Source organism: Sus scrofa, chromosome 8, assembly GCF_054392235.1.
Source record: "Sus scrofa isolate SSC_HxYL_T2T_F1_AM1 chromosome 8, Sscrofa_HxYL_maternal_Yorkshire_Landrace_v2.0, whole genome shotgun sequence".
In the NCBI taxonomy this organism is placed as follows: Eukaryota; Metazoa; Chordata; class Mammalia; order Artiodactyla; family Suidae; genus Sus; species Sus scrofa.
Genome location: NC_139390.1, coordinates 131,525,392 through 131,544,751, shown reverse-complemented (window position 1 = coordinate 131,544,751; position 19,360 = coordinate 131,525,392). Strand labels below are relative to the sequence as shown.

At 40.7% G+C, this 19,360-nt stretch overlaps 1 protein-coding gene across 28 annotated transcripts in view; it reads left to right on the top strand.

Annotated features, from left to right (window-relative positions):
- PDLIM5 (PDZ and LIM domain 5) overlaps nucleotides 1-19,360 on the top strand; it is a 216,586-nt gene that overhangs the window by 173,925 nt on the left and 23,301 nt on the right. For all 28 annotated transcript variants that reach the window (XR_014813356.1, XM_021101756.2, XM_084973434.1 and 25 more), the window contains one exon: nucleotides 18,513-18,687. Coding sequence is in view for 27 of the 28 variants with exons in the window: in XM_021101756.2 (XP_020957415.2) it covers nucleotides 18,513-18,687 (175 nt within the window). In the remaining variant the exon portion in view is untranslated. The remainder of the gene's footprint in view (nucleotides 1-18,512; nucleotides 18,688-19,360) is intronic.

Below are 19,360 nucleotides of genomic sequence, written 5' to 3'. Positions count from 1 at the left end.
CTAGATCCTTAACCCTCTGAGCGAGGCCAGGTATTGAACCTGCGTCGTCATGGATGCTAGTCGGGTTCGTTTACCCTGAGCCATGATGGAAACTCTCCGAGGTGGAGAATTCTGAGCCTTCAATTTCCTTGTTAGAATGAGGGGCTAAGAAGTCCCCTAGCCTTCTTGGAAAGCTCAAATGATGTAACATATATTGAAGTGCTTGGTACATAGAGGGGACTCAAGAAAGGTTAAATTTTTGGCCCTTTATTTCCTTCAATGACAACATGAGTAACACTGTTACCATCCAATAGAACGGTTCTCCTGTGATTCCCTGCTGGAAAGTATCTTAGGTGCTCTGCTGCCCACACATGGCATGTGTGGCTTCTTCACCGGCCTTGCAGTCCCCCCACAGCCCGTGCTGGCCTCTTCTCCAGACTCATTCTGTAATATCGTTCCTCAGGGTACCCCCCCCCAACCTGATCCAGTCGCCCTCAAGTTCAGCAGTTCACACCATTCCCCAGGCGCACACCTCTGTGCTTTGCAAGGGGCTCCTTTTGTTTGAAATGCCTTTCCCACCCCTCTGCCCTGCCGAATTACTCTGCACTCCTGAAGACCAGATGTCATCTCTTTTGTGACCTTTCTGAACCCTCTGAATAGTTGCCTGTTCTTTCTCTACGTTCCTCCAAAATTTCGATGACAGCTTTGTTATCCCCTTCATCACGTTCATTCTGATTCTTGACATGTGTGTATTTTATCACTGTTCTTAGCTCCCCTTAAGGACAGGGACCAAGTCTTATTAATCTTTGTTTTATGGCACTTAACCAATAGCTGGCACCATTTACAGGCTCTCAGTATATGTCCGTGGTGGGTGGCTGGATTAGTTTCTTTCATTTTGGACATCCTCATCTGAGACTCAATTCCTACAACATGTAGTTATAGTCCACAACTATACATACGGGCATAGGAGTTCCCGACGTGGCTCAGTGGTTAATGAATCTGACTAGGAACCATGAGGTTGTGGGTTCGATCCCTGGCCTTGCTTCACTGGGTTAAGGATCTCGGGTTGCCGTGAACTGTGGTGTAGGTCGCAGATGTAGCTCGGATCCTGCGTCGCTGTTCCGTGCGTTCAGGACAATATTGTGGCCAGAAAGAAAGTCGGAGAGGTTCACGGGGGTGGGGGTGGGGGCGGAGGGCTGGGGGCTGGTCAGAAAGGGCTTTGAAAGTAAAAAGAGTGTGGATCGAGGCAGAATGGAAACCATGACAAGGTTTGGAAGCTGGAAAGGAACAATCAGCTCTGTGTTGCCACGAGCTCATTATAGTGTTAATGAGTTTACAGGATTATTGTGACCTCAGTGTGGAGATTAAGACCTGAGTCCTGGAGACTGCTGCCCGTTGGTAGGCAATCCAGTGGAGGGGTGATGATGCTGAACATTACCCTGGGTTTCGGCAGGGGGAACCCAGAGCATTCCACCAGCAAGAGAATGCAAAGCACTTACATTCCAGCCTAACCTGGGAGCAAGTTGTAACCAGTGCTCCTTCGGGAGCTTTATTCCTTATGCAGTATTCACGCTTCCCCCAGGTAGAACCCTGCTAGAGGATTGTAGTTGGAGAAACTGTACTTTGTTCTAAGTGTGGTTAGACTGTGGCACCCAAATATATATAATTTTAAGACATGAGGGTATACTGAGGGGAAAGTTGGAGCTTACTTTTATAACATAGCAAATCTATTTTTGCAGCATTGTCTCAGGCGATTGCATTGATGTCCCCAGACCAGCATTTTCTAAAGGTTAAGTCTTTTTCCAGTCTTTATGGTTGCACATATCGTCTGGTGGCTTTGGCACGATCCTCACTGCCTTGCTTGCCTTTGCAGGAAGCACTTTTACTACTCTTATCATGGAACTAAACATGAGCAGGTGGAAAAAGAGTTTCTTCCAAGACAAGAGAAGACAAATTCTGTAGAGCCCCATTGGTCAAAAATTGAAATATTTATGTTCTTATTAGTTTTATAGTTCAGAAAGCTTTTAGTCCATAAATGGGCTTTTAGGTTTGTTTGTTTGTTTGTTTTTCATTAAGTATAGGGTCTTTTGTCTTCTTTCCCACTTTCAAACTATGTTCATATTGAGAGCATTCGTAATGATGCTTAATGTATTAACATTATGATGTGCTTTTAGTAAATAATGTAGAATTTCTTCCTCGGAAAATCATCGTGCTATACAGCACGAGCTAAGGCTCTAGTCACCACTTTCTAGAGAGAGCAGTGTGACACTTTCACAGGCCATTGAAAACACAAGGCTTTGTTATGTTTTGCTTCCCAGTCATTAGCGTTAGTCTGGCTGTGCTGAAATTTTTTCCTTTTTCTCTGTTTTCATTAGCACTTCTTATAGCATTTTAGAACAATGCCCCCTTCGTGCTTTAATGACACACAACTCTGTCTTTATTCTTCTGTTCCCTAGTGTTGGCAAGAAATTATTGGATTTTTTTTTCTTTTTACTTTATTGTTAAATGCGTCCCATGGAGGCAGACATTCTACAGAGGATAATAAAGGTATTTAGCGGCTGTTACAGTGACATACTCGATACACTAGGAGTATTTTATTTACCACTAGACATTCCTAACCTCTGAGAACTCCATATTGAGCAAGCATTTCCCTCTATTCCACTTAGGGCATCTGCTCTTTAAATGTATCAGGTCAGGTTTCTCCTGCTCTCAGAAAGCAGAGGTTCCTATGCAACCCTTTATGTGTCAAAATCATGTAACGCAAGGCAGTGATTACCTTTTTTCACAAAAGTGAAAATTGAATTTCTTTCAATTTAGCATAAATGAGGACTTAGAAGTTCTTCCCTAAAATGGAAGTGCCATAAAACAAACTTCCTAAAAGTGGGGCGTACCTGTCAGATGTCTATAGGCTTTGTGTTAGTGGATTACTTTTTTGTTTATGAAGCAATTTTAATATATGCAGTAAAGCCAGGGGCTCATCACTGACAATGAGATTTATAAAAATTGGTAATTGTTTTGTTTTTGTGTGTGTGGTTTATTTTTTATGTTTTAATTTTTTTGTTATACTCAATTTACAATGTTCTGTCCATTTCTGCTGTACAGCAAAAGTGACTCAGCCATCCGTAGGTGTACATTCTTTTTTTTCTGTTTTAAAATAGGAATTGTGTTTTGAAGAAGCACAGTGCAAGTAGCTATAAATAGAAAAGTTGGGATCATTTGAAGATCTTTTAGTGACACAGTAAATTTCAGTCAAATAAGAAAGGGGAAAAAATCTACTGTACTTGAATAAAAATAATTATGCACATTTATAAAAGAAAAGGATGCAAACTTACTTTCAAAATGAAGATTTAGGTAACCTAAGTCTCTGTTTTGTCTTGTCTTGAGGAGTGCTCAGCATCCCCGTTTGGCTGTTTGGGACTTAAGAATCTAACCTGTAGCCATGAAGGGAACACATGTCCTCTTTAGCAGTAAAATGGTGGGTCTCGACTAGTGGTAATAATTCTGTTTTTATAATACTCTCTCGGTTTTTAAAAGTATTTTATTATTCCAGAATGCACAATAAGAGAATGTCATTTAAATTTTAAATGGGCGTCATTTTCCCAATGAGGTAAGAGCCTGAGAAATATCATAAGAATGATTCAGAGTCCCATAGTCATATGAAGCCAGTTGTTTTGACGAAATAATGCAGTTTCCTGTATCACAAGGTAACATCAGTGGATACACTTAGGGAGAACTAAAAGGATTCTTGCCTTGCATGGGGTGGGTAAACTAGGGAACTAGCAACTACTAAGGTCTGTTTCAAGTAACATTTTCGTTGCATCTGAACTACATTTTAAAAATTTAGCCAAGATTCTAGTTAACATGACCCTTTATCATACCCTGCCTCTGGTGTATTCTTCATTGTAGCAATTTAAAAAAAAAGCTTCTTTATTCACTACGGACAGAGCTTTGGGGAGATCCAATGTATTCCTTGTTGTTTTTCAAGGAAGACTTGGATATATTTGTGAGATCTGATTAGATCAAAGACTGAATGATGTGCATCTCAGTTATAAGTGGATATAAATTCTATATTTTATTTGAAGTCCAAAGGAGATAGGGGTGAGAAAGGAAATTACTGTTTCTACAACCATCCCAAATTTCATTGTAGGCTTTACGCTGCAATAATAAATCGAGATAACTAGATTTGCTTAGCAAAGATGGATGGATTTATTGGTTCCATTTTTAAATTTTGATATGAATAAGTAAACTGCTACCAGTTGCGTATGTTTCATCTCTTCTAATAATGTTTTATTGCCATCTGCTCCCCTGCATTTTGACATCATTAAACTAAACAGTCCACTTGCTGTAAAGTCTTGACTGGAGCTGTCCATTGTCAAAACCATGGTGTGAAACATGTAAATATACTCTATATCCTTATGAAGTAAATATATTTTTGTTTAGAATTATGGCTCATATAGGAAAAAATTAAAGTAGTCGCCATTAACTGCCCTCTTTTGTTTCTTTTAAATGTCTTTTTGTTGGAATTTATTCCCACACTGGAAGCTTCCCATTGCTGATGCAAGTGCACTGTTGTGAAAACATTTTTTTCTCCCCATTTTCCTCTCATCCCGAGATTAAACTATTACATCTTTTACGAGAAAAGATGCCCGGATTTATTCATATGTGTTTTTCGTAAAGAATTATTACTTCTCATTAATTAATGCATATGGTTGAAACCAGAGGGTGGCAAACTATGGCCCTGGCAACATCTGGCCCACCATCTGTCTTTGTAAATAAAGTTTTATTGGAGCACAGACATGCTCCTTCATTTGCATGTTGTCTGTGGCTCCTTTTGAGCACCAGTGGCAGAGTTGAGTAGTTGCAACAGAAACCATATGGCCCACAAAACCTAAAATATTTCCTCTCTAGCCATTTATAGTAAAGAGAAAAAAAAAAAAAAAAAGTATCAACCCTGGGTTTGAACCACAGGAATGAGAAAAACTATGCTTAATAATTCTGCACGGTTGATGAAAACTTTATTGTGGGTACTAATCCTAAGGCATTCTATTCCCTATTTGCTTGTGAACACTACCTATAAAAAGATAAATTCTTTGGGGGCAGGTATCTGATTCTTGGGTATATCTTTCATACCAGAGGAGTTCCTAGGTCTAAAATATTGAATGTGCTCACCAGGCAGTCCTTGAATGAGTGGATACTTTATTATTTTTAACCACGTTAAAGGTCTGGTATCAGTGTATAGTCATAATTATGAAGCATTTCTCACACATTCAGGGAACCATCACTAACACTTTACTTATACGACCTTATTTAACCCTCTCGGACTTTGAGGTAGTTGTTATTTTTGCCATTTAACAGATGAAGAAACTAAGACCCAAAATGTAAGAATCTGGGGCATAGGTCAGCGCTGCAGCTTGGATTCAATCCCTGGCCCAGGAACTTCCATATGTCATAGGTGCAGCTGAAAAAAGAAACAGACAGACAAACAAAAATTCTGATAAAATAAAAGATGTGAAATTCAGATGTAACTTTGGATGGTGATAATAAATTTTTCTTTATTTTGGAGCTCTAATGACTTTAATGGAGAATGGTGTCTTAGAGAATGAGTAGTCGTGGTAGAAAGGTGAGGAGTATTCCAGGTTTGAAATTTTGCAATCACTTCTATTGATCAGTAGAGACATGTCTGATATTGTTTGACATGGGGGAATCGTGTTAAATTTTATTCCCCTTTCCGCTTCAGTTGTTTTGCCTGCATTAAAAGAGCTCTCTTTATATGAGCACCCAAATCTGAGATACCCTTCTTCTTTATTTCTGAGACTAGGTTGCTTTCTCACTTATATAAATAGATGAAAGCGGGTGGGAAAATGGGTTTCATGTTACTTTGGAAATAAGACATGCGAACACTCTAGATATAATGTGAGTATAAATAATTTTACTATGTGTTCTTATGGTTTTCTCATTCAAATATGAGCAGAATTCTACAAAGTTAATATTTTAACTAAATTCTTAGCTTATCGAGTCTGTATGAGTTTACCAGTGATCCGCCTCAGTATTCCTGTAGTCATGAATCACACTTCAGATTTGCATTTGTTTTTTTTTTAATATTTTATCTGATTTCTTCTTGGTTTCTGTTCCTTTATTTCCCACCATCCATATTTCTCCCTCTCTCCTTCTCTCTCTCCCTTTCCCCCTTATCATCAAGCACATTGAGCACCCATAATTAGAGCATGGACGTGTCTTCCCGTTATAAAATTAGAAATTGGAACAGTGCTGTTGAGAGTATTTAGAAAACTCTATAAGTGATGAGTAATTTGTTGATTTTTAATTGAATGGTGACCCCCCCAAAAAAGGATATTTTAAGCTCTCCTTATCTTCAAGGTACAGATTGGATTTCTTTTACTTGTAACTCTGACCACAGGGAAGTTTTCTAAAGTCAATTAGTAGGGAGAAAAAGGCAGGTCTCTGTATCCCGAATTTTGGTGATGTTTGGTGCAGCAAATTCAAAAAGAAGAGAAAACCTCATCCAAGTCCCCACTCTCACTTTCATTAAGACACTGGAGATCCCGTTTAATCTAGGTTCTTAAGAGTTGAAAGGCTGGTTGCTCATGGAAGAAACTAGCCTCCTGAAGTTGTGGACATATTTGATGCTTAGCCTTAGGCACACCTGTTGCCGTTCTTTAGGGCATACATACCAGCATTCTCCACTGCTTAGGGAGATGGCAGTCGTTTAATCTGTCCAATGTTGCTTTTAATCATTGAATTAAAAAAGTTTGATTCCACTTAATAAAATTTACACAAACTTCTCTAGAATGTACTTTCCTCTGATCCTTGATCTTGGCCCAGCGAAAACCTTTTCCATTTCTACTGGATATGATTTCATGCCTGGATTACGAAGAGGAGAGACTGTTGTTTATGCTTTCAACATGAGCTTGACAGACGAAACACACAGATTCTGTGCTTCTCGTGGCCACCATCTGTTTGGGACGGTTGGGGACCGGGCCGAGGAGAAATCCCTTGCTGCCCACTCTACTGTGCGACTGTGTTGCCAGCGCTGCTACCCAGTTTAGTATGTGTAAAATTTCTCCCATACTTTGGTGAACATATTCTCCGAGATGCTGAATTCCACTCCTTCATCTCCCAGCAGTGCCAGAGGGTCACTTTGATGTAGCACAGTTATTTATATGAGGACAGCATTAGCCTCAGTGTTTATAACAGGACTCCCCCCTTGAAGTGGAGCCAGTTGTTTTTCATACCATAAAACCTCACATATGACTTCCCTTTGTCGTGTCCAGGCTGTAAACATTTGTCTTTTTTCTTTTGAGGGAGAATATTTGTATTCTTGATATCAGTCTTATTTCTGACTTGAGGAGATGAACTAGTATAGGATTTCTCAAACATATTTTATAGCTATCCATAGATTTACTGCTGTTACCTTATCTTTTTTTTTTTTTTCTTTTTCTTCTTTTTAGAGCCACACTTGTGGCATATAGCAGTTCCCGGGAGAGGGGTCACATCAGAGCTACAGCTGCTGGACTATGCCACAGCCACAGCAACACGGGATCGGAATCACACAACCTACACCACGGCTCACGGCAACGCCAGATCCCCAACCCACTGAGCAAGGCCGGGGGTTGAACCCTTGTCCTGAGGGATACTAGTTGGATTTGCTTCCACCGCACCACACCGGGAACTCCTGTCTGTTGCTTTATCTTGATTCAAATGTCGTCGTTAGAATATTTACTTCAGGATGGTTTGTACAACAACATGAATTCAGCATTCTCATGCTTCGTGCCTCTTTATCTTTAGCGAAAGTGCTAGATCTGTATTTCCCTTTCTGAAACAGTTTATATAAATTCTCTTAAATATTTCTCCAAACTTGAAAAACCATGTTCAATGGCCGGAAAGTATGGGCCACCAGCTTGAGGGAAAGAAAGATCTCTGTAGGAAACTAATCTTTTACGGGATGCATGAAGGGCTTAGGAGTGATAATGCAAGATGTCAAGCAGACCAGGGCAAATAAAGAAATAATACTTTCATGCATTTTCCCTAAATTTATCCTAGCAGGCATACTAAGGAAATTAAAATAGCAGAACTTCATCATCTCACTTATCACTTCCTCTTCTTCTAAACTGGTCTAGAGGTTAGTACTTCTGGGTTTGGCTCCCATTTGAGAAGATCTGCCTTCATATTTTCATGGATCAAGGTGACTGGCAAAGAGCTTGGCACCCAGTAAGTGCGTAATAAATATTTGATGAATGTACGCTTAGGGACGTAGGCTTTGGAGTCAGACAGAAATGAATTTGGATCCCATATTCTGCTTCTTTGCTTGGCATGATGCTCTCTCCTGATTTTTCCCGTATCTCTGTCTCTGTTCCCTAAGTATTTCTGTTGTTTGTCGTATACCTCAGGAGCTCTTCTATTCATCTATTTGATGCTGCTGTTTCCCTGAACAGGCTCATTAATTCTCACAGCCTCAACTCTCATCAATATGCTGATGACTCTTGAATCAGTTCTTCTAGCTCCAGTCTTTTTCCTGAGTTTGTATCATCAGCTGACTATCTATTAGATGACCTACAAGCACCTCCAACCCCTGCCCCCCAAAAAAGCCTTGAGCTCTGTGAGGGCAAGAATAATATGTTTTATCCTCCACTGTGTACCTGTGTATAACATAAGGCCTGCCACACTGTAGGCTCTCAGTATACACTTGACCAAATGAATGTCTATAGTTAAACTATCTATCTTTCCATCAGTCTAGCACCAGTCCCACTATAACATAATTGATTGAATACTGGCCTATAACCTGTAAACTCCGTGAGGACAGGAATCGTGTCTATCTTGTTTGTAGCAGTAAAGCCTAGTGCATTATTTGGCACATAGCAATTCAAAAAACATTTATTTTATTGCTGTACATATCTTTAGGCAAATCACTGATACTTTCTGAGCTTTGTATTCCTGATCCACCAAATAATAATACGAGTGTATTGTTGTTGTGAAGATGAAATAATTCAGTTTAGTCTGTATAAAATTTTTCTTGAACTTTTTACCATAAAAAAGTTCAGATACATATACAAACATGTAACTAGAGACTTGGTTTCTTCTACATGTTTATTGCAAGGAGTGGGGAGATGGGAGAGATTGTAGATGAAAAGATTTAAGAGACATACATTAAGTTAATATATAGACCTTCCTTATTTGGATCCTGACTATTACTGTGGGGGGGGGGTGTTGAGCAGAATTATGCACCCCCAAAGATATCCATGTCCTAATATCCAGAACCTGTGACTATGTTATATTACACCTCAGAGGGGAATTAGGGATGCAGATGAAATTGTGATTATCAGCCCACCTTAAAATAGAGATGTTACCCTGGTGGGCCCTTTATAATTACAATGGCCTTTGAAAGTGGGAGAGGGATTAGAGTGCTGAAGTGTGAGAAGGACTCAACCTGCTGGCTTTGAGATGGTGGAAGAGGGCCATGGATCATGGACTTTGGGCAGCCCTAGAAGCTGGAAAAGGCAAGGAAGTGGATTTTCCCTAGAGCTTTCAGGAAGAAACACAACTCTGTCAGTACCTTGACCTTGGCCTGGTAATATCCATGAAAGAGAACTGTAAGATAATATACTTGTGCAGTTTTAAAGCCATTAAATTGTTAGTAATTTGTTACAGCAGCAAGAGAAACCTAATACAGAAGATAATCAGAAATAAATTGGTAAGATTGGTTATTTGATGAGGTTAAGGAAATTTTTGTTTTATTTTAGGGATGATAATGGTAGTATGGGTAGATTTTTTAAAAGAGTACTCTTTTAGAAATGATGCCAAGATATGGATTAAATAATAGATCTTGAATTTGTTTCAAAATAGTTCAGAGATGGCAGGGGAATGAGTGGGATATAGTTGAAATATGATTGGATATCAGGTGATAAATTGTTAAAGCTTGATCTTTTTCCTCTTTATTAAATTTTACTGGTTTCTAAAATAATGACTTACTTCCTAAGCATTTGCTAGAGATGATCAATTTTTTTTAAAAAAATTCCAGAATCATTGTGAGTTGATGTAAACTTATTTGAAGTATTTCAATCTTTTGTAGTTATTATTTTTCCTCTCAGACTGTCTCATCTGCTCCTTCAAGTCCATTTGATACAACTGGAGTTCTTTGTTAGCGTCCTCACTTTTTTTTTTTTTTTTTTTGTCTTTTTGCCATTTCTTGGGCTGCTCCCGCGGCATATGGAGGTTCCAAGGCCAGGGGTCTAATCGGAGCTGTAGCCACCGGCCTACGCCAGAGCCACAGCAATGCGGGATCCGAGCCACGTCTGCAGCCTACACCACAGCTCACGGCAACGCTGGATCGTTAACCCACTGAGCAAGGGCAGGGATCGAACCCACAACCTCATGATTCCTAGTCGGATTCATTAACCACTGGGCCACAACGGGAACTCCCATCCTCACTTTCTAATGTGACAAGATATTCTACGTTCCCTTGTCATCCCAGTCCTAGAATTATCAGTTTCTCTAAGGAATCTGGTTCCTTTCAGTGGAAAGACAGTGATTTTGGTGCTGGAGTCATTCATTCTCTAAAGAAAAATTTGTTAAGCAGTGTGCTAGGGACTGTTCTTGGTGCTAGAGATACAGCAATGAACAAAATAGACTGTCTCTGGCCTCAAGGTGTGGAGTGATAAATAATAAAAAGCAATAATAATATAAAATATGTTAGTGGGACTGACAAATGAGTTACGGAGTGTAGAGAATGCTGGTCTGGAGGGAGAGGGTTGCTGTTTTATATAGGATGATCAGAGAAAGCCACACTGATACAATGGGCTCTAAGCAGAAAGCAGGAAGGAAGTGAGAGAGCAAGCAATGCAAACAGCTGGGGAAAAGATTTCCAGGCAGAGGGAGTCGAAGGTACAAACGCCCTGAATCAGAAGTATACTGGCCATTTAGAGAAATAGTAAGGAAGACAGGTGTGCCCCGTAGCTGGTGAGCAAAGGGAAGGTGGCACATCAGGGCACAGAGGTTGGATTCTATAGGACCTTTGGTTTTAGCTCTGAGTTAGAAGGGAACTAGCTCTTGGAGGGTTTTAAGCAGAGGAGTTGCATGATCTAATTTGGTTTCCCTGGCCTCTGTCTCGTTGGGAACAAGATCTTTGGTCAGTTGCCGCAATCAGCCAAATGAGATAGTAATGGCTTAAACTGGGACATGTGATGGACATGGTGAGAAGTCATCAGATGACGTATTTCTCATATCCTCATGGGTGGTTCATCTCCCAGCACCAACTTGCTCTCCTGCTGAATGACATGTCCAGCAATTCAGAAATGCTGCTTCTAGTAAGAGCAACGTACCTTGGAAAACCCTAACAGCATGTGTGAGTTTGGGAATGTCATCTCCCAGCCCCAGTTGACTTATGTTAAGTTTCCAAGGAAGGTTTGACACAATGTAGTGTTTTTTTCACCTAATGCATGTCAGTAATGTGATATTTTACTGGTGGTTGAATATTTGACTTGAACTAGAAGGGTTAACTGATAAGTTCCTTTTTTTTTTTGCTTTTTTTATGGCTGCACCCACGGCATATGGAGAGTCCCAGGCTAGGGGCCCAGTCGGAGCTAGAGCTGCTGGCCTATTCCAGAGCCACAGCAATGCAGGACCTACACCACAGCTCACAGCAACGCCAGATCCTTAACTCACTGAGCGAGGTCAGGGATTGAACTCGCAACCTCATGGTTCCTAGTCATTTCTGCTGCACCACGACGGGAACTCCATTAACTGATACATTTTATGCCTATTCAAGTACAGCCTGGCCAGGTGTTTAATATATACATTAAAATGCTCACTACTCTTTTTTTAAGAATATTGATTTAGAGGTAACAGCTTTTTGAACAGATAGAAACCAGAAATATCATATAGTAATATTATACTTATCACATAACATATATATCATAAAATATCATATTCTTTATTCTTAATACAATTGGAAAACATCTGTTTTTCAGAGAATTCACACTTTGTACTACCTGGAGTTCCTTTTTTTTTTTTTTTTTTTTTTTTTTTTTTTTGGCTTTGGTCTTTTTAGGGCCACAACAGTGGCATATGGAAGTTCCCAGGCTAGGAGTCGGGTCAGAGCTACAGCTGCCATCCACAGCCACAGCAGCTCTGGATCTGAGCTGTGTCCGCAACCTACACCACAGCTCATCTCAATGCTGGATCCCTAACCCACCGAGTGAGGCCAGGGATGGAACCCACAACCTCATGGATACTGGTCGTGTTTGTTAATGCTGAGCTCTGGCAGGCACTCCTCTGTGGAGTTCTAAGATGGTCTTGATCTGTGTTTTCTCTCTGGAAAACTTTATCTGTCTAAACAGGTGCCTTTTATTGAGCTCAGCTACACATGAAGCGCATACTAAATAGATAATTTCTAATTCCTTGTATATTACATAGTCCTCTATAACATAATATTATACGAATCCCCAGTAGTATACTTATGTGGCCCATTACTGAGAAGTGACGTGGATAAACTTGAAAATCACTGGGTTAGGGTGTTCGAAAGGAAAATTAAACCTCAGGATACGATTGCTTAAAACTGTGTTAACTAATTGGCTAATGAATGCAAGCATGAATCATCTGCTTGAGGAAAAATGCAACTAAGGTCTGTCTAGAGAAAAGACTTCTCACTTTATCTTTCCAAGTAATATATCACAGAGTTTTCCCCACTAACAGGAGGTTCCATGTTCTACTAAATTAATGAATCTTATGTGGTTCAATTTTTGAAAATTCTTTATCTCCAATTTGTAGTCTGTAGTCCAAAAGAGATGACTTCATTTCTTTGTAGTAAATTAAATTTCATGGTTAGTAAGCCAGGGGTCTAGTTGATTTTTTTTTAATATTTCTCCTTAGAATTCTCAGATATAGCACTATGATAAATATTTTTAAAAGCTAGCAACTCAACATATTGTGGGTTCGTTATATTGCACTCAATTTGACAACTTTACATTACATTTTTATATACTGAAAAAGTAGTCTACTATGCTGCTAAGTTTTCCCAGTGATTCATGTTTACCTATTTAATGATCATCTATATAATCTTAAGTTTGACTATCACGGTGCTGAAAACAAAAGCATAGAATAAGTATGAATGTATGTCATTCCAGACGTTTAGAAGACTCACAGATAACTCATTCTAAAGTTAATAAATGTTAACTCACTAACACTGTGAGTTTGGAGAGTAGCTACTGGCTTTAAATTTCGAGATGAGGTTTATGGTACTGAAATATATTTGATACAAAAGAAAAAAAATTCACTTTTAAACGTGGTCCCATTGGGATAGAGATCAGCTACAAAAGAAGCCAGATTTAGTGGAAGCTGTTCAAGATTAAGGTTAAAAAGGAAAACTTGAGTTAAGAACTAACCTCCCCTAATGTTCTCATTGTGACACTTCCCTGACTCACTCATTATTCAGTCTGAACAAGTCACTTAAATTTGTGTGACTTAGAGTCCTGGATTATGAAACAGGGCTAATTCACTGCTCCCGTGTACTACTTCGATTAGAACTTAGAAGAAAAATCTGGTTTTGCTACAGCGAAGTAGATGGAGATCTTTAAGCTGCTATCTCTAAAGAGATGTATATTTTCTTGCTGCATAAAAATGATCTTTAGGTCAAGTTCCATAAAATTTACGGTATTCTGGTCTCTACTCACCATGGAAGACTGTTTTGGTCTGTATGGTAGAACACTTCTCTAAAGAATTATAAAGGAAGGCTGGGCTCCTTTTTTGGTGCAAAAACCTCACCTTCTTTCACCTCCCTCTCCCCAAGAGGCCAAGTGAGCAGAGGCTGGTGGGGGAGGGGGGCGGTTGGCACTTGATGGCTCAAAAGTTGCCCACTCTTGTGCTGGGGGAGTGAGAACCTCAATCTGAAGAAATGAAACATCACTTTATTCATATGAGAAATAACTGTTCCTTGGAAGTGTTCAGGCCTTGATAATTAATAAGGGTTGTGTAGCTTTGTGTGTGGGCCCATGTACTAGCAACACAGCAGCAAAACGAAGGTGTAAGAATTTCTGTCTTATCCAAAGTGGTTAAAATGGGGCCGTAACAGCAAGCAAAGCATTTTTCCCAAGGAAGGAACAGCAGTGAGCTTAGAGTCACTTCATGTATGTTTAAACCACAGTCCCATGTTTCATGTCTAAGAGTGGCTTCTCAGGTTATAGAAGTTCGTTCCCCACGAACCTTCTCCTTGAGACATGGGCCAGATGGAGTATGTCCCATTTTTCAGTGACTGACGGAGAATTACTCCACTCTTTTATTTCTAAAAATGTCTCAATGACTCAGTACTTTAGGGCTTATGCGTAGATAATGTGATAAAATCAAGTCTATGGTAGATGAAAGGGTTTGACTCGCTTTGAGGTCTGATTTTCAGATTTTTCAGTTGGTAACTTTCCCATCATGTGAAATCCTGGAGCTAATCCGCATTTTAAAACTCTCTCTCCCAGTCGTGTTCTTTGCGAAGGCAAACCGAAAGTCATGTGGAACCTTCCCCTTTTTCATTTACCTGATGAAGTCGTAGTTTTTGGCCTTCTCTTTCTGAGGCAGCTTTCTGGTAACAGGTAGAAAGAAGTTAATGGAAGGAAGTTCGCATCTTACAGAGTTTATCATTGACTTCGGAAGGAAGAGATGTTACAGGATGTTGATGAATAGCAAATACATTACATAGGTGGGAATGTTAAAGATGCTACGAGGACCAAGAGAACAGTTCTGGCTGGGATGGGCAGGGAAGACTAGGGGAGAAAATGGAATTTCCACGACGCTTGCCAAATGGGAAAACCGTGAATAGCAGGGGCGAAAGGAGCAGGTCGTTGGCTGTGGGTCAGAGGATCAGGGCCCAGCATGGCCTGTTCAGAGGACCATGAGTAGACTCTGCAGCCAGTCCACCCGGGTTTAGGGTTGCCCTTTATTTGCTGCGTGACCTTGGGCTGGTTTCTTAACCTCTCTTTGCCTCAGAGTAAAAAAGTGGTGCTAATGATGCCTAAATCATAGGGATGTTGTCAGGATTTGAGGACAGTGCCTTCGGATAGTGATGACACAAGTTAAATGTTAAATAAAGAGAATCGAGTTTGATGATAATGGCAAGAATGGCAAGGCTGGGGTGAACATAAGAAGCGAGGTTGTAAAGAAGATTGGCATGAGCTCAAGGAGGGACGGGACTCAGGAACACATGAAATTTGCAAAGAGGAATTATGGAGGCTTTAAAAGCAAGAAAATGTGATCAGAGTGATGTATTTGGAAAAATAATTCAGCAGAATAGGTTGAAAAAAGAGACTGATGACAGAGAGACTAGACCTATAATTGTTTAGACCTGAGGGATTCAGGACCAGGACTCATGCTAGAGTATGGATTTGGATTAAAAAGAAGAGACAGGAGTTTCCATTGTGGCTCGGTGGGTTACGAACCTGACTAGTATCCATGAGGACACGGGTTTGATCCCTGGCCATGCTTGGTGGGTTCAGGATCAGGTGTTGCCACAGGCTGTGGTGTAGGTCGCAGACGTGGCTCGGGTCCTGCGTTGCTATGGCTGTGGTGTAGGCCAGCAGCTTCAGCTCTGATCTGACCCCTTGCTTGGGAACTTCCATGTGCTGCAGGTATGGGGTCCTAAAAAAAGAAGAAGAAGAAGGGGAGTTCCTTTTGTGGCACAGTGGTTAACAAATCCGACTAGGAACCATGACGTTGTGAGTTCAGTCCCTGGCCTTGCTCAGTGGGTTAAGGATCCAGCGTTGCCATGAGCTGTGGTGTAGGTTGCAGACGTGGCTCGGATCCCGCATTGCTGTGGCTCTGGCGGAGGTAGGCAGCTACCAGCTCCAATTCGACCCCTAGCCTGGGAACCTCCATATGCCTCGGGAGCGGCCCTGGAAAAGGCAAAAAGACAAAAAAAAAAAAAAAAAAAAAAAAAAAAAAAGAAGGAGAAGAAGAAGGAACACACCTTGGAAACATTTCCAGGGCACCAGTTGTAAGGGTCTGGGAACTATCAAGAATGGAGGAGGCGGAGGGCTTGCTTGAGTAAGAGGGAGAATTCAAGGCACAGATTTCTGTTCTGAGGATGAGCTGGTAACGTGTGCAAGAAGGTGAAATCTGGTTGCATGTCTTGAATTTAAAGACGAGCGGGATTCAGCATTGAAACAGAAATGGAAGGAGAGGGTTGTGCCTGCAGGTCAGCGAGGGAACAAGGAAGAGAGCACACAAAGCGAATGGTACCGTGATTTTCTCTCCCATTTCTGTAAGAGAAGGTGTGAATCTAAAAGAGTGAAAACATGTTCTTAGCGCACTTGACTCACTTGACACATGGGTACTCATCGAGCTCCCTGGCCTGTAAAAGTGCAAGTTCACAGCTCACGTGCCAGGCAGAACCTGGATGGGGGATGTGCTAAGTGTTTTTAAGCACTGGGTTTCTGGATCTGTAGCTGCACATCATTGCTAGCAGGCTTTATTCTGACGAGGAAAAATTAGCCTTTCAATTTTATTTTATTTTACCTAATTTTATTTTATTTTATTTTATATTTTATTTTATTTTGTCTTTTTTGTCCTTGCAGAGGTTCCAGGCTAGGGATCTAATCAGAACTGTAGCTGCCAGCCTAGGCCACAGCAATGCCAGATCCAAGCTGTATCTGTAACCTACACCACAGCTCACAGCAATGCCAGATCCTTAACTGACTGAGCGAGGCCAGGGATCGAACCCACAACCTCATGGTTTCTATGCAGATTCGTTTCCACTGCGCCACGACGGGAACTCCTTTTATCTAATTTTAATCACACCTTTAGTATGAACCCTGTCTGTACACACACACACAAACACACACACACACACAGCTCCTTTATATGCTTTTCTTAAGAGTTGTTCCTTTCCAACCTTTAAGTATATGCCTTTTCTCTTCCACCGCATTTTAATTGCCTGTGGTTAAGGAGCAGGGCTTTTGTTGGTTTCAGCCCCTCATAGTTTTTGCAGTTGTTCATGGTGTGTATTGATTCCAGTTTACTCATTCATTCATTCGTTCCAGGCACTGTTTTAGTTGCTAGGGTGCGGAATAAGACATCGTCTCTGCCCTCAAGGAGCTTATGCTCTAGTTGGGGAGAAAAGACACAAATATATGCAGTAGCAACAATAATAAAGGCATCTTCAGAAAATTATGGGAGCCTGGAAGAGGGACATTAATCTGGATTATGCAGGGGGGAGTTTGGGGAGGATTTTTGGAGCAGTTGACGCCAGGACTACATCCTGTTGAGAAATGTTACTGAGTTTGTAGGAAGAAGGGTAGGAAAATGACAGTGAGGACAGCCTGTGAGTGGATGGAGCCCTGAACGGGGGAAATGGGACCACTTGGTCTTCACTGTAGCACAGAGAGAAAGGCAGAAGGTGGTGACAGATGAGGCTGTGGGCCAGGCAGAGAGACCCCTGGAGGGACCTGTATGTAGTGCTTAGAAGCGTGGACTATGCTCTGTGGTCAAAGAAGAGGGATTTCCTTGACATGGTTTATGCAGAGTTGTGATCAGATAAAACTCTGTCCTGGGTAGCAGTGGGAAGGGGAGTTTAAGGAGGACAAGACATTTTTCAGTGCCTAGTCCAAGGTAGGAGATTTTGAGGACATAAACCAGATAGTATTGTAAGAATGGAGATAAGGGGGCAAAATCGAGAACCATTTGTGATTAAAAAAAAAAAAACAAAAAAAAAAAACAAAAAACAGCAGGACCTGTCATAACCATAGACGAGGAAAGGAAGGCCCTAGAATGGTTCTTACGTTGCTACCTTATATGCCTGGGTAACTGATGTCACCTTACTTAGTGCACAAAGAGAGAGAATGTAGTGAGTTCATTTTTGCTCTTATCGTCAACTCATTGCAATCTTCAGTATGCTTATGATATATTCTAAATTAAGTCTTTAATTAATGGTTAGCAGAGGTGCCTGGATGACCAGAAATACATCACCATTAATATTCGATTCACCTGTCAATATTCAACTCAACCATATCTCCTCTTGGAAGCAGAGGTGACTCTGCTTTTCCTCTAACACCCTCTTCATCTCTGCTTTCATCTCTTCCCCCGTGTTGCAATCCTTGAATTCCTCTTCTATTTAATTCTGTAGTCTAAGACCAGTGTTTGGTACATAGCCACTCCATAAGTGTGAGTAAATGAGTGAGGAAGTGAGTAATTTTTTTTTTCCCCTCTTTGGGCCACATCCATGGTATACAGAAATTCCTAGGCTAGGGGTTGAATCAGAGCTGCAGCTGCCAGCCTGCATTGCAGCCACAGCAACACCAGATCTGGGCAGTTTCAGCAACCTACACCACAGCTCACGGCAACACCAGATCCTTCACTCACTGAGCCAGGCTAGGGATTAAACCCACATCCTCGTGGGTACTAGTTGGGTTCATTACTGCTGAGCCACAGTGGGAACTCCAAGTAGATCTGATTTCTTTTCTGAAGTAACCTTATTCTTTGATCGATTTGGGAAAGTTTATAGTTGGCTTATCCTCATTTTGATTCTTCTGTGTTTTACCGCCTAGCACCTTCCACCGGAAGAGTCACCAACAGTGGGACACCCACAGGAGCCAGCGCACCAGCCACCTCAGCCAGAGGGCAGCCCCAGCCCAGTAATGAGGACACTTTAGTGCAAAGGGCTGAGCACATTCCTGCAGGGAAACGAACGCCGATGTGCGCCCACTGCAACCAGGTCATCAGGTGGGTTATTTGATGTTTAAATTTTCTTGCAAGGGTTCCATACCAGTGTTGATTTTTTTTGGGTTATATTCTGAAAGATTAGAAATTTTATTAGTGAAAATATTCCTGCTCTATTTCTTTGTAATAGCAACTATCAAAGTAGATAAATATGAATATGTGTATATATGTTAGAATCTGTTTGACTGAAAAGTAATTCTGGGCTCTGTGAAAATAAAACTAAAAATGCCAATTTAGCAGATAGGAATTCCTATCAGGACTAAGGAAAAATAATAATTAATAAACTATTAAGATGCAAAGGGACCCTGAAGATCACTTATCAGAACTTCATTATGTCACAAATTATAAAGGTGAGGATTTTAATTCAGAAGAAAAATAGCAAATAATGTAAAATAAAGAACTTCAGCCCTGGAGGAAAGAAGATTGGATTTTCAAGTACGAGGCACCGAAAGATGTCATCACCCTCACATCCATTCTTAAATGCTCTGCATTTTAGCTTAGGTCATACCCTGCTTCTTTAAAATAGTCTTTATCCAAATCTATTTTATTGTTTCTTAAATTCCAAGAAGCAAAAAAAAGCTAAGCTCTTGAGTGACTGTACTACATTGGCACTTACAAAATCTCAGCATTTCTGAACCAGTGGCTCTTAAAATGTTGAAGTTTAGGTGGGAATGTT